Here is a 14,552-nt window from a genome sequence, read left to right as displayed (position 1 = left end):
CCTTAACCATCATGTTAATATCTATTTTATAGATTCATGCTTTCTTTCAGTCTGGGAAAAGTATTTCAGTTTTTGAAAGAAGAAAACATTAATTTTGAGACTGTTTGATCATACTTTTCAGTAAGAGATTTGGGCTGTCTGGAAACTACAAGCTCATATTATATATGATTCTCGTCTCACAAAAACTCAAGATAAAGGTTTTTTGACTAAGTTCAGTTACTGTGTGCGATCTAATGCATATTGCAGTGCTCTGTGAACGTGACAGCACTCTGATAGAAATATGTAATAGACAGTAGAAATGTCTCTGCTAGTTACCGTTGCTGCCTCAAAATCAGTGAATTCTTCATATTGATTGACCAAGAGAATATGGAAATCGATGTGTAGTGTGTGTCCATAAGACAAAATATGATTGTAAATTTACTACAGCAATGAGTTGGTGAATTTAGTAAATGTATTAGAAAGCATATAAGTGCAGTTAGCTGCCAAGTAGATAATGCATTTTTACTATAATTGAAAAGGGGTTTTGCCTATAGGCCTAAATGACTTGGTAGAATTCTAAGTAACTGAAATTAGAAGAGAATCCCTTTTGTACATTATGTTGTATGATTGGTTAAAGAAAAATGAAGAAAGAGTTTTTTGTATATAGATAGATATGATGACTTTGAATGAATGTCAGTGTGTTTTTAAAGTGTTATTTTTTTAGTGTTCTATGCCTTAGATGTTGATAGTTTACTAGTTAATGTTTGTGGACAGTTTTACAAAATCAGGTCAAATAAAGCCAGATGAAAGCAATGAATAGTGTGATAGAATTTTGTATAGAGGTTTATTCCCCTAAATTAAATTACTGAGGTTGTTACAAAGCTATAGCAAACATTTATGAGATTAGGTCAGTGTATTCACAGCTGCTCTTTTACTTAATTTAGCTATTGCTGAGTCTGTCTGGTTTATTTTTTTAGGTGCTGAGGGTCTAAATGGAGGAGAGGAGTCTTTAAACATGAATGATGCAGATGAAGGGTTTTCATCAGGGGCTTCCCTCAGCAGCCAGCCACATGGGACCAAGCAACCCTCCTCCTCTCAGAGGGGAAGCTTACGGAAAGCAGCAACTGGGCGGTCTGCTGTCAAATCCAACGAGAGCCCTCGAGATTCAGCAGTTCGCAAGCAGTTTGTACAACAACCAGCCGATCTTAGTATAGATTCTGTTGAGCTGACACCGATGAAGAAACACCTGAGCCTGCCTGCTGGCCAGGTGGTGCCAAAAACCAATAGTTTAAGTCTAATTCGGACAGCCAGTGCTTCCTCCAGTAAATCATTTGACTATGTAAATGGCAGTCAAGCAAGTACCAGCATTGGGGTTGGCACTGAGGGAGTTACTAATCTAGCAGCTACAAATGCTAATCGATATTCAACTATCAGTCTACAAGAAGACCGGCTAGGTCATGCTGGTGAAGGTAAAGAGCTCCTCAGCCCAGGAGCCCCGTTAACCAAGCAGTCTCGATCCCCAAGTTTCAATATGCAGCTAATATCCCAGGTGTAGTTTTGATGTCCCCTCATTCTGCTTACATTTTAAACTGAACATTTCATTGTGCAAGACACTTCATCCCGCATTGTGAAAAAACGTCGTTGTAATCAGATCTGATTTAGCTTAGGTATCTTCATACTGTATTTTGTATGGAAACAGCAATAAGGTTTTCTTTTCCCTTCTTTAACCTCTCCACCTCTTCCTTGTAAATGTGTTTGTGAAGCAGTGTAAAATGTTTGCCTTTCCCAGGCCTTTCTTTCTCCTTGGGTGATGTGCAATCCATCGTAGGCTGATCGGTCCCATTTCAACACTGTGAGACTGAGGGTATGTTAGAGGAAATGGTGTATATGATCCCTATGAAATGATTCTTTGGCTTTTGTTTAAAAAAAAAAAAAAACGGGTTTGTTCACATAATCTATGGAACTATGAAGATAACTGGATCATATTTTTTTCTCTCTCTTAACCAGGAGTGCCTCAGAGATTCTGCTATGACTTTGGGCTTCTCTGAGTCTGTGCAATGTGTATTCTTGAGAAGCATGGGGGAAGGTGGTGGACTGCTGCAGTTTTTCATTAAAATGAGGCGAACTGCCCCCTCTTTATCCCAAGGACATAAACATTTAATTATTGAGGCATTTAAATCAACTTGTGACCACCCCTATTGGAGGGCGGGCTCTAAGTTGATTGTGTAATGATGATGCACTTTCTCAATGGCTCTCTAGTCATTAACAACATGTCTTCCCTCTTCCCACAAGGACTTAAGGACATCTCTTGTCTTTAAAGTTTGAGCTTACAAATCAGAGACTCCAAGGGGCATGTTCTATTTCCTAGGAATGATTGACATTATGGTGCTGGGGTTTTGTGGGGGAAGGGTGTTCTTTGTTTAGTTTTTGTGAGATTGTATATGGGGTGAAGTTATAATTGTTTTCTTTTTTTCCTTTCCTTTGTGAGTTGATGATGACTGAAGTAGAAACTGTACATCTTCAGGTAAAAAGAGGGATTTCTCAGTCCACTTTCTGTGATGTCAGATTATTGGAGAAACCCTTTGAGCTGCTTCCTAGATGTACCTCAATTCAGTCAGATAATGGATAAAGAAACCTAAAGTCCTGAGATCATATACTCCAAGGAAATACATCAGGGATAGATAATTGGTTGAAAACACTGATGCTTCAATGTGACACATTTTTATAGAACATTTCTACCAGAGGGTACTGACTTGATTTCTCCACAAGGACCACACTGCCTTTGTGTTTAATGCAATTCGTGTATCTTCTGAGTATCTGCAGAGTTTCCTGTTTTTTATAAAACTTTGAAATCCTGCCAGTAAGCTAGATGTCGAATGTAAGTAGCATTTGGCAGCTGCTGAGAGGCTCCAAAAATACATTGTCAGTTTAAACTTTCTTGTTGTGATTTGGTTGGGAAGATTTTCTTAGATAATCTCTTCTGGGTCTCAGGCTTTGTTTGAAAAAGAAGGGAATATATTGGGATTTTGAAAATCAGTATTGTGACTTCAACTGTTATGAATTATTTATCTCAAAAACATGAATTACATATGCCCTCCTACATGTAGACATTTTATGTGTTATTGTGAAAGAAAATTATACTGCCTTTATAGAAAGCAAGTGTTCTCTTAATTGACAACGTTGTTTTATCTCTATTTACAGTAGAATTTGATAAATTAAATAACCAGGAAAATGCCTCTTTTTTTCCCTACACATAAACCACCACTTTTGGAAGAGTTGTTTGTCTGTTTGTTTATTTGTTTAGGCGGTTTTGTGTCAGAATAATTTTTAATTAGATTTGATAGTCTATAACATTTTTCAGCTCCCAGCAAAACAGAACCTCGGCTATTATCCATATCATTGCCAAACTTTGGAATAAAGCTAAAAGCTAATATGTGATTTATTGATTTTTATAGTTAGTGTATGGTATGTATATGCATTTATCACAGATTTAGCCCTATTTCTAATAATTTAACTAAGAGATACCAATTAATCTAAAAAAAATAAGATTATAAAACAGTGAAAACTAGTGAAGTAAAATGGTTTTCTAATGTACCAAACAGAGCCGGTTTCTAGTGCATAAAGGAAGGTGTGAGTCGCCATACAGCAAAGGCTGTGCCTGGGCTCAGCTGCATGCCTGTTGGCGTCTAAGGCAAGCATTTGAGTTAACGCACAAAATACAAAATAATTTGAAATGAAAGCACAAACTGTTATAAATACAGTAAGAACATCCTTTGATTAAAAATGCTATAAGTGAAAAGTTGGTTTTAAGATATTTTTCAGAGCCAGGTGTGATGGTGCACACCTTTAATCCCTGCACACGGGAGGCTGAGACAGGCAGATCTCTGAATTCAAGGCCAGCCTGGTCTACAGAGAAAGTTGTAGGACAACCGGGGCTATAGAGGGAAGCCTTGTCTCAAAAAAAACAAAAGAAAAAAGTTTTTTCCTCATCTTTTTTGGTGTGTGTAGATTAATATTTACACCAATTAATATTTCACGACCCCGTGACCCTTGCTTCCTATCTTTTTGTTATGATGTGGTCTCACTAAGCAAATCCTCCATTTACACTTTATAGCTAGGCTCTGGGAATTAACTTTCTGTATGAAATAATAGTCAAAATGAAATGAATTAAACAAACTGGCCAGTTTTCTAAGAATCGTTTTAGCCACTTTGTGTTGCCAGCATCAAATTTAAAATGGTTTTCGTTTAGATATACAGCAGCTGTTACAACTGTAAGCCAGAAGTGTCCATACTTCATCCTTCAACAACTTCCCTTTAATACTTTTCAGCTTTCATGAAGCTTCATCCCACTTATAGAAAAAGACAGTTAGGAGGAAATACCTGGTTTATATAATTTAAAAGAATGATTGATGCCATCTGCACCAGGTCAGATTAAGGACTACAGCATCTGAAGGTTTCAGGAGTTCTAAGTGACTTTTAAGTTAATGTTACTAGTAAGAAAACAAAAATGTAAAAAGTTAAGTTAGAAGTAAGGTTTTCAAATATGGAAATATATTAAGAAACCAGGGAGGGAAGAGTTGTCATTTAAAATCTCAGTCCTTGACTAGCAACCCTTTCCTTTCCAACCCACCTTCAGTGCTAGAAGAGGCCCTACAGGGAATGAGCTACTCTGTCTGCCGTGCACACATCCATCCTCAGGAAACCAAGGCTTAAAGAAGTTGTGAAATAAGGTCCATAACTAAGAAGCAGAGCCATAATCAAACCTTGTCTCTAGTCAGATGCGTATTAATGCTCTGTTGCCTCCTGTTAGCCATACTTAAGTAAATATGGTATTTTCCATATCTGTAACTTGTTTGTTTCTGGTCTCGTAGTTGGTGACCACATTAAAAAAAAAGTATTAACTCCATAAAAAAGGTAAAATAATAAATATAGATGGGGATGTGTTCAAAATGTAGGTATCTGTTATAGCACATTATTCTTTTCTAATTTATGCCTTATGAATTTTCTACCACATAACAGTTATATGCTGCCATGTTATTTGTATTTGTGGGGATTTGTTTAAATATAAAATAAACCCAATGAACTTACTTTGATCAGTGTTTCTAACTATTTGAAAGTGATTTTTGAGTCATCCAGTTTTTAGTCACCAGAGGTAGGTAACATACACTGTGGGGGATTTGAAAATAAAGACGAAATAAATTCAATTCCATTAATTTTTAATCTAGAGAGAGACTGTTCCTTACTGTGCTTAGAGCAGATAAAAGCAATATTTCTGTATGTTATTGAAAAAGATTTATAGTGAGTATGAAGCTTACGAATCCATGAACAGTGACCCCTGTGTCATTTATAATATATATACCTTATAAAAATGACTCAGGTGTGGTAGTCTCAGCTATAGAAGCTCAGTATCTCCACCCGGTAGGTAGTCTCAGTTCCATTTAGTAGCCTTTGGATCTGTTAGAATTATTTATTAGATATGAGAATACCGAGAACTCTTTCAAATTGTTCTTGTTTGCACTACTTTTGTGAATACTTTAATGCAAAGGTGTGGTTTTGCTTACCTTGCTTTATGAGGTTTATTTGGGTCCACTTTTGAGTACTTCAGTTGTTGGCAATCAGCTGTCTATTTAATTCACTGCATGTACATTTATAAGTAAGAATACTAGTTTCTGTCTTTATGGCTAGGGTAACATACTGTACAAACACTGGCAAGGAGGACCACTCCATTTCTGAACTTGGTTACATTATAAAGTAAGGGTTTTTTTAAACCAAAAATATATATATTGTTTTCCAATTATAAAAAGATTAATACGTCATGCTAGTGATAAATTCTACAGGAATCTTAGAGCAGCTTTTCTGTACTGTGGTATGTTAAGCATTTGGAACAGGAGGTTTTCTTTTTTAAGCTTAATGACTACTGTTTCAACACCAAGTTGGGTGAGACCTTTACTATAATACTTTTAATTTTCTTAAAATGGTTTTCAAAAATAAGTGATTGAAAATTAGCTATTTGACAAATACTCTAAAAAAATAGAATATTTGCCAGATTATATAAACATGGAATACAGTGTAAAGTAATGCTAATAAAATCATGAGTCATCAGATTGGTACAATTTTCCATGCAAATGTGGTAAGACAAATTTTAGTATTGTTTATATTGTATCAATCTGATGGATATATCACCCTGGTACTGAGCTATATAGGAACTACTAATTCATATAGGAGGCACAACCCAGTCTCTTGTCCTTGTAGGTGCATTGATTAACCCTAACCTCATAATGACAAAATTTTGCATTTTTTTTTCTCCAGTATTTTTGTAATATTAGCCATTTGTCCTGTGATAAACATATACAACACCAAATAATTCAGGATACAGTTTCACAGAAATCTAGGAATGATGTGAAATAACTGGCAGCATAGTGCAGAAAGAGTTTCTATGTTTTGCTTCTGAACTTTGAGAAGATGGGTTTGTAATGTTTACAAATTAAGTTGTATTCATATGTCTGATGTTGTACTACTGCATTAATATGGTTTTACCAAAAAGTAGAATTAAGTGTATTTGAGGTGTATTAAATGAGTCTTTTTTTAAAAAAAAAAAGTTGTGTATCTGGAGGTAGGTCTAACAGATCTTTTTATTTACAAAGAGAAAAGAAGCTAATTGGATAGTCTATCCCCATCTACAGGATTGCTATGTGGCTTGCTGTATTTGAGTGCAAACAGTTCAGTGTTAATCATAGCAGAAGACAGTTTTACATCATCATCAATTTATAAAATTTACCAAAGAAAAGGTTACTGACCAAAATTATTTTTAAAGTACCTGTTAAGGAACGTGCTTCCTTTAATGTAATGATTGCTTTCTAAGCCTGAAACAAATACTAACACATTATTTGAACTGGAGAACACATATATAGTAAATAGATATACAAGATTCTATTTTTCCCTACATCAATAAGATGTCAATACTCCAATAAAAGTACCAATTAAAGAATAAGTCTTAATTTTATTCCTTATAACATATTTTTATTAAAATTGAGGATTTTGCTTATCAGTATTGAATATAAAGGGGGTAACTCCTGAAGTTGGTATGTTGTATATTGTGGGTTTAGGTAAACTTACAGGGGAAATTATTGAAAGGGTACCCCTCAGTGGGCAATGGCATTTATTTCTAGTGTAATATTAGCTAAACTGGTATGGCTAGTTTACATTGATTTGTGTATGTGTTTGCTCTTGACTGCTTTTTGTCTTTGCATTTAAAACATGATTGGGTTAAAGGAAGCTAAAATATTTGCTTCTAAAATATGTAGGCCAAAAACATCTGAAGGGTTTAAGCTACTTAATGATATCTTAAATCATGAAACATAGTTGGGTTTTTAAACTGCTTTTCCACATTAGTAACACATTACTGTTAATAAACATTGGACTGGCATGGTGGCACATGCCTTTAACAGGGATTAACAGACAGATCTCTTGAATTCAAGGCCAGCCTAGTCTACAGAGTTGAGTTCCTGGGCAGCCAGGGCTACATGGTGAAACCTGTCTTAAAACAACAAACAAAAATGTATTGCTCTTGGGAAGAGAAGATTGGCTTTCAAATAATGACTGATAATGCTTTGAATTTTTTTAAATTTTATTATCTAAGCAGAATGCAAAGATTTGTTCAATGTGGTGTTAAAAATATTAGTACGAAATTTATCCTGTGTCTTATATTGGATCTTTTTGGTTCTTCTAAAAACTAGGCTTGGCTTTACATTTAGTTTAAAATTGGTTAAATGAAACTGCTTTTGCAGTGCAAGGATTTTACTACCTTGGCTGTCTGTAATGTGATTTCTGTAACAGGTAAACAGAATACCCCACTTTCATTATTTGTTTCATAAAAGGATATATTAGATCAGCCTGTTGTTGTTTTTAACCATCAATTTATAGCTTAGTATAAACTTCCAAACTGTTGAGAGGATTCTGTTGGTGAAAAGTCTAGGCAGGAGTTTAAAAAGTATGATCTTATTGACTGATGTCCTTTCAATTTAGGACTAGTGGAAAAATCTTTTTTTCAGAGCTGAAGAAAAAAAATGCACACATAAGATCCTATGTATTGGTGCATGTGAGCCATTGTCTTGTCTTATCCAATGGATTAATGCTGTTAATAGTTGACATGTGAAGTGTGTCACTGTTAAACTTGTAAATATTTGCCAGAGGTGAAAATATTTTAAGTTATTGTAAATAAAGATGTATAAAATCCAGTATCAGTCTGCAATGCAGAAGCATAACATCTCAGATGTTAAATATTGTGTCTTTTCAGGGATGTGTTATTTCTCCCTTGATGTATCTAGCTACATTAAGAATGTAAATTTTCTTTTGTACAGTATAAAAATACAGCTTTATTTGCCTTTTAACTGGTTTTCCCTGAGTTGATTTTATCTTACCTTAGTTTTATACTTTACCATAGTCCATTCATTGTATTTTTAAATGTGATTTTACTTATGAGTGTCTGATTTTATTTTATTTTGAGTCAGTCTCACTATGTAGGCTTGTCTAGCCTGAACTTATCATGTAGATCAGGCTAGCATGTAACTCATAGAGATCTCCCTGTGTCTGCCTCCCAAGTGCTGGGATTAAAGCCATGTACCATCACACCTGCCTGCGTATATCTGAATTTTTAATATATATCTTATTAATGTAAGGCAGGACATTAAAAATTATATGACAACAGGAAGTAACACAAAAGATTCTGGTGTGGCGGTGCTCACCTGTAACCCCCAGCAGTCAGAGGCGAAGGCAGGAGCCCTGCTGTGAGGTTATCCTGGGCTGCAGAGTGAGAAAACTTTGTTTCTGAACAAGATTAGGGCCAACAAGAGGCATTATCTTATTAAGATGTTTGCCTCCAAGCTTGATGAACTGAGTGTAGCCACTGGGACCTGCATGGTTGGAAGGAGAAACAACTCCAGATGTTTTCCTATAACCTCCACACACATATACAATGAATAAGAGTAAGTTTTTAATTGTAAATGCAGAAGTGAAGTTAAGTCATAAAGTATATAGAACTATACTTTTACATGTGCTAATTGTAGGGACACAAATTTAATACTAAAACAGCCAAATAGAAGAGCAGAGCTTTAAGATTAAACAAATTAAGTTTCTTGTTCATAGAGGAGTCAGCTTTATTAATGGGAAGCCTCAGAATTTAACTTGCCTCTCTCCTGTACCCTACTCCTGCTGACTGTGCTTCCTTTTTTTTTTTTAATGCATCTGTGGGGGCCAAGGTTCACATTGTGTGCAGAGGCCAGAACAAAACTTGGGGTGCCATCTTCAAGAATGACAGCCTGAGACAGTATTAATGACCTGGAGCTCAACAAGAATAAGTGGCCAAGAAGTCTCAGGGATCCTTTTGTCTTTGCCTATACAACACTGGCAACACTTCTGTGGAAATATCATGGTGATTTTTGAGTTTGAGGCCAGCCTGGGCTACAAAGAATAAAGCCATCCTTCGGCATTTTTCTGTGAGTTCTGGGGTCCTCATGCTTATATAGCACATTTATGACTCCTCAGCAACTGTTAACTGCCTGTAAAGATACTGAGGGAAGGTTGGGGACCTATGAACTTCTTCCTTGTAACCAGTAACTATAGACAGATGACTAGGGAGGGGAGGAGCCTGACGAGTCCCTCACCTCTTCATTACAGAGTGTTGAATAGCCCAATCTGGTATTATGCAGGTTATGTATAGATGATCACAGCTGTTGAGTTCAAAAGTACAGTGGCCATGCCATGCCATGAAGGAAGCATTCCACAGACTTCACTCTCCTCCAACTGTTATTTTCTGGCACCTCTTCTGAGCTTTGGAGGGGAATATCTAGCTTCATGCCAAGCTGCTGGTCTTTGAAAAATATGTTTTCTTTTTAAATCTCAGAGGCCCCCAAAACAACATGGGCGATTGTCAATGCTTTGATACAAGAACTAGAGGGAAAGACCCTGTTGCTGAAAATAGCATATACTGTGGTTGCAGGACATAGAGAAATAAAACTGGAAGTTAGTTGGAAGCTTCCTCTCTGCTGTCTAGGTTTCAGAGGCCTGGAAGGTGCTATGATGATGACAGTCATTTATACTTAGCAGTTTGACCAGTTATAAGTCTTTGTAATAACTACTGCTCACTGCAAAGAGAAGCTTCTCTGACAAAAGCTTACAACAGCTTTGAGCATAAACAGGTATTTTGAAGGCAATTTGATCATATCCACTTAGCAGAGTAGCAAGATCTTCCCCCCACAAAGTCCTGGAACCTTGTCAGCCATAAGCTTTTTACCAGGTTCACTGTTAGGATATGAGGTACCTCCCATGGAACTGACATCAGATTCCATCAGAAAGTGGTTGGTTACCTCCATAACAGTCATGCCTTTGTTGTGCCAGTAGCCACATTTAAACGCCAGGAGTGTAGCATGCTAAGGTCCAGAGCTAACTAAGACTGTTGGTGACAGTTCGCCCCAGCAACCTGCAGAGCACCTTCTAGGCCTGTGGAAGCTAGGGGCCAGAGAAGAAACTTCCCACTCAGTTCCAGATTTTCCTTCATGTACTGCAACCAAAGTATCCAGTACTTTCAGCAACAAGGTCTTTCCCTCCGGTTCTTGTGCCAAAGCATTGATCATTGTCTTGTTTTGGAGCCTCAGAGATAAAACACATTTTTCATAGATTGGTATGAAGCCTTTCAAATTTGCAAGGACAAAAACCTGAGTTTCCCACCAGGTGTGTTGATACACACCTTTAATTACAGCATGTGAGAGACAGAGCAGGTCTGGTCTACAAGGAGAGTCCAGGACAGCCAGGGCTGTTACACAGAGAAACCCTGTCTTGGAAAGAAAAGTTTCCCAAATTTAGGTGCCATTATGAAATGAATGTATCTTGTTCACAAGACCAACTTAATATTTAGAACACATAGATTGATAATATTCTTGAATGTGACTTTTTTTTTTTTAATCTAAGCTTATTGCATAAATTGGTGTATTGTTTCCAGTTGTAAATAGTACATTTGGTCCCGCTGTGTTTTTCTTTTTTCAGAGCAGCACTTAATTCAAAAGTTTGGTCAGCCTAGTCTACAAAGTGAGTCCAGGACAGCCAGGCCTTATAACACAGAGAAACTCTGGCTCAAACAAAACAAAAGCAACAAGAATAAAACCTCCAAAAGTTTGGTGATGGCATGACTGGGAATATAACTCAGTTGAAAGAAAAACTGCTTGCATAGCATTCATGAAGCCGTGGGTTCAATCCCCAGTACTGCAGAAAGCATAAAGAGTACGTTTTAAAATTTAATCAGAGGGGATATATGGATAGTTGCCAGTGGGAGCAAAATAAAAGCCTTTCCCACATACCCCCTTCCCTAGCCAATCCAGCTTCAGTGTGATGGTCGGTGTAGATCCACTGTGATTCACATCTGTCCCCCCAGCGTCTCAGCTAAGCAGAACAGGGCCTACCTGCTTCACATGTCTAACTTACCTCCCGCGTCGCAAAGCTAAGACTCTGGAACAGTGGTTCTCAACCCACAGGTCACGGCCCCGTATCAGATATTTACATTATTATAACAGCAAAATTACAGTTATGAAGTAGCAACAACAAAAAAATTATGGTTGGCGGTCACCACAACATGAGGCACTGTATTAAAGGGTCACAGCACTAAGAAGATCAACCACTGCTCTAAACAGCTTCCCACTATTAAACTCCTTCCAAGATAATCTTTCAAAACAAACATGACCGGAGCCCTAAGTACCAACTTGTAATATCAGACCCGAGTCTTGACATTTTACTCATTTTCATTTTGCTTTTCTTTCTGGAAAACAAATCAATTCAGGCCTTCAGGTTTCAATTTAAGGACCTCTTCCTTTAAGTAGTCTTCCTGATTCCTTCTGGTCTTTTAATTATATACTCCTGTGCTCCAGTGTTAGAATATAACTTAAAAATCATTCTGGGTAACGTAGAAACCATTTTGTGTGGCTTGGAATAATGTCATGCATGTGAGACAAACGTTTGCCACCAAGTAGCTCTGATAAGAGCTAGAAGCAAGCCACAACAGGCCACTTGGCAGCTGTTACCAACTTAGCTCAGGACAGGCCTTGATATGCTAAAAAACAAAACAAAACCTAACCTCAAGGCTGTGTTGATAAGCTAGTGAACCGGCCCCGAGCCCCGATTACACAAAGCCCAATGAAATGATACAAAAGTAGAAACTTTAAAAATGTCCTATAGAATTACACTACCGTGCTGCCTAGACACGGCATTTCCAGCCCATGTGTTGATAGTCATCCGCTAGAAATTGTAAGTACTCAGCTGCCTTATCGAAGCACCTGAGGTGGCTTTCATCTACCTCAGTTTTGTATCCTCCTGTTGGTACTAAGTGTGCGTTGTTTGGAATAAGGGAGTCCAAATAACGCAATCCTGTTAGTGAACAAATACTGTCACGTATCCCAGCCAGGTTCATTCCTTTTCCCCCTCATCTTTGTATGCCCCCCTTCACCTCTTTATTTCTTTAGTTTTATGGCTCTATTTTTCCATCCATGCCTCTCTCCCTCCAACCCTTGAGATCCCTTTGCAGCAAATGAGAAAAGATGTGCGTGGGTAGCTAGACTAACAACATTAAGATGGCCACAAAACACCGAGTACCACCGGGAAGGCCCCCAGCAAGGTGCGATCCGGGGAGCTCCGAGTCGAGTCGCTTCCCCCGGAAACGGAAGAGGAAATCTCCGGAACCCAAGTGCTTGGGGGATGTCTTCCGGCTCAGCTCTCTGGCCCGTGTCAGCGGGCTCCCGACGCCTTCGCTCTCGCTCACCCTGCTCTTCCCTGGTCTCTTAGGGCACCGACCACTGGCGGGGAGAGCGGTTCGGTGTGCGGTGCGCGCCTCCCGTCCGCCGCTGGGCACCGAGGCGCGGCTGGGGCCGGGGGAGCTTCCCCGGGACGCAGGCTTCCGTCGGCGGGTCGGCGGGGCCGTCTGCGGCGCGTGTAGGCTTCGCGGCCGCTCTCCCCGCCGGCTGGAGAGGTGAGTCCCGGGGGTGCCGCTGCCGCCGCCGCACCCTGCCGCCTCCCCGGCCCCGGCGGCCTCGCTGGCCTCCCGCCCCTGCGGGCTGGGGTGACGCTGGGGAGGGACCCCCGGGGAAGAAGCCCGCGTCAGGCTGCCGGCCTCGAGGCGGGAGGTCTCCTGCATGCACCATCCCTGCTTCCCGGCCAGCCCGGCCCTCTGTTGGGACCTGTAACGAAAAGAGCGGCGTGCCCTGCCGGGGGAGAGGGGGCTCGGCGGGACGTGGCCCAAGCGGTCACGGGATGGAAGGAAGGACTGCCGAAGTCTCTCCTGACGCCCCCGCCGGGGTGCTTCTAACGGTCGCCTTGGGACAGGGCTTGGCTGTAAAATGTGTGTCTGCTCCCTGGGGAAGGCGTGCGGTTGCCGTCGTCGCATAGTTGGACTGCGGGGAGACTTGACCGTTTTAACCCCGTAGACGCTCACTACAAATATCTGCATTTCGTTGGTGGATGGTGGGCGTGTGGTGTGGGCACTCGTGGGCGTGTGGATGGTGGGGCATGTGTGCGGGTGGTGTGTGGAGGGAGGGCAGAGGTTAATTTTAGATGACTTTCTTGATTGCTTTTAACGTTGCTTACTGAAGCGGGGTCTCACTGGAACCGAAGCCTTGCTGGTTTGGCTAGCTCGGCTAGCCAGCTTCCCTCAGGGATCCCCGTTCTCCGCCACCCTACTTCTGAGCACTTCTTAACTTTTAAATGACTGCGAGAATCTCAACCCTCATTTTGATGCTTGCTTTTATCCACTGAGCCTACTCAGTCCCCATGTTCATACTTTATTGTGTGTTTGTTAACTGCTGTTTTTCTAACGATTTGTTGGAACGAAAGAAAAAATTCTCTCATGAGATCTTGGTGAAAATTTCAATTGGGGTGATTTTGTTTGTACTGCATAAGATACCCTAAAAATGGATATGTTGTATAAATGCATTTGGGGCACAAAAAAGGCTGAGTTAGCCTACTTTTTATGGCAGGCATATCCAGCCTTTTTGACATTTCAATACAATGTTGCTGCCATCAACATAGTTCATGGCCGAGACCATCACAATCCAATTACAAAAAACCTGCAAAAAACAAAAACAACAACAACAAAAAAAACAAAACAACTTTAAATGTTTTTTGTTGAGCTGCAGTCATGGCTATTGGACCCAAGAAGGACTGCTTTACTAGATACAGTTCTGACTCTACGGGCGAAATAGTTATTGTTTTTCCCTACAAAGTATAACCTCTTGAAGCTCTGAAGAATTAGAATAATTGCAATGAGCTAGGCTTGGTGGCAAATATGATTTCATTACTTGCGAGGCATAAGCAGGGGGATTTTGAGTTCAAGGCCAGCCTTGGCTATTTAACAAGACCCTGTATCACTACAACAGAAAAGAAAGCTCACAGTGAGTGCTTCGCTTTCTCCTGACCAGCCTCAGCTTTAGCTTCCTGAGAACAATTATCTACACACCATGTTGTTAGTTAAAACTCTTCACTGTGGCGGTGGGTGGTTACCATGGTTGCCTTCCTGTACTTACTGGCTGACCTTGGCT

General features: G+C 39.6%; 2 protein-coding genes across 8 annotated transcripts in view; both read left to right on the top strand.

Annotated features, from left to right (window-relative positions):
• The window catches only part of Hycc2 (hyccin PI4KA lipid kinase complex subunit 2), a 60,246-nt gene extending 51,877 nt beyond the window's left edge, over positions 1–8,369 (top strand). For all 4 annotated transcript variants that reach the window (XM_021652160.2, XM_021652157.2, XM_021652159.2 and 1 more), the window contains one exon: positions 957–8,369. In XM_021652160.2, the coding sequence (XP_021507835.1) occupies positions 957–1,534 (578 nt within the window). In that variant the 3' untranslated portion in view covers positions 1,535–8,369. The remainder of the gene's footprint in view (positions 1–956) is intronic.
• A 4,321-nt stretch (positions 8,370–12,690) lies between these two features.
• Orc2 (origin recognition complex subunit 2) overlaps positions 12,691–14,552 on the top strand; it is a 38,481-nt gene continuing 36,619 nt past the window's right edge. For 3 of the 4 annotated variants that reach the window (XM_060368399.1, XM_060368400.1, XM_060368398.1), the window contains exon 1: positions 12,693–12,988. The gene's annotated coding sequence lies outside the window, so the exon portion shown is untranslated. Of the gene's footprint in view, positions 12,989–14,552 lie in introns of all 4 variants that reach the window. The other variant, XR_009586438.1, reaches the window with a different exon arrangement.

The sequence above is a fragment of the Meriones unguiculatus genome, chromosome 15 (assembly GCF_030254825.1).
Source record: "Meriones unguiculatus strain TT.TT164.6M chromosome 15, Bangor_MerUng_6.1, whole genome shotgun sequence".
Taxonomy (NCBI): domain Eukaryota; kingdom Metazoa; phylum Chordata; class Mammalia; order Rodentia; family Muridae; genus Meriones; species Meriones unguiculatus.
This window is presented reverse-complemented; position numbering and strand designations above follow the sequence as displayed.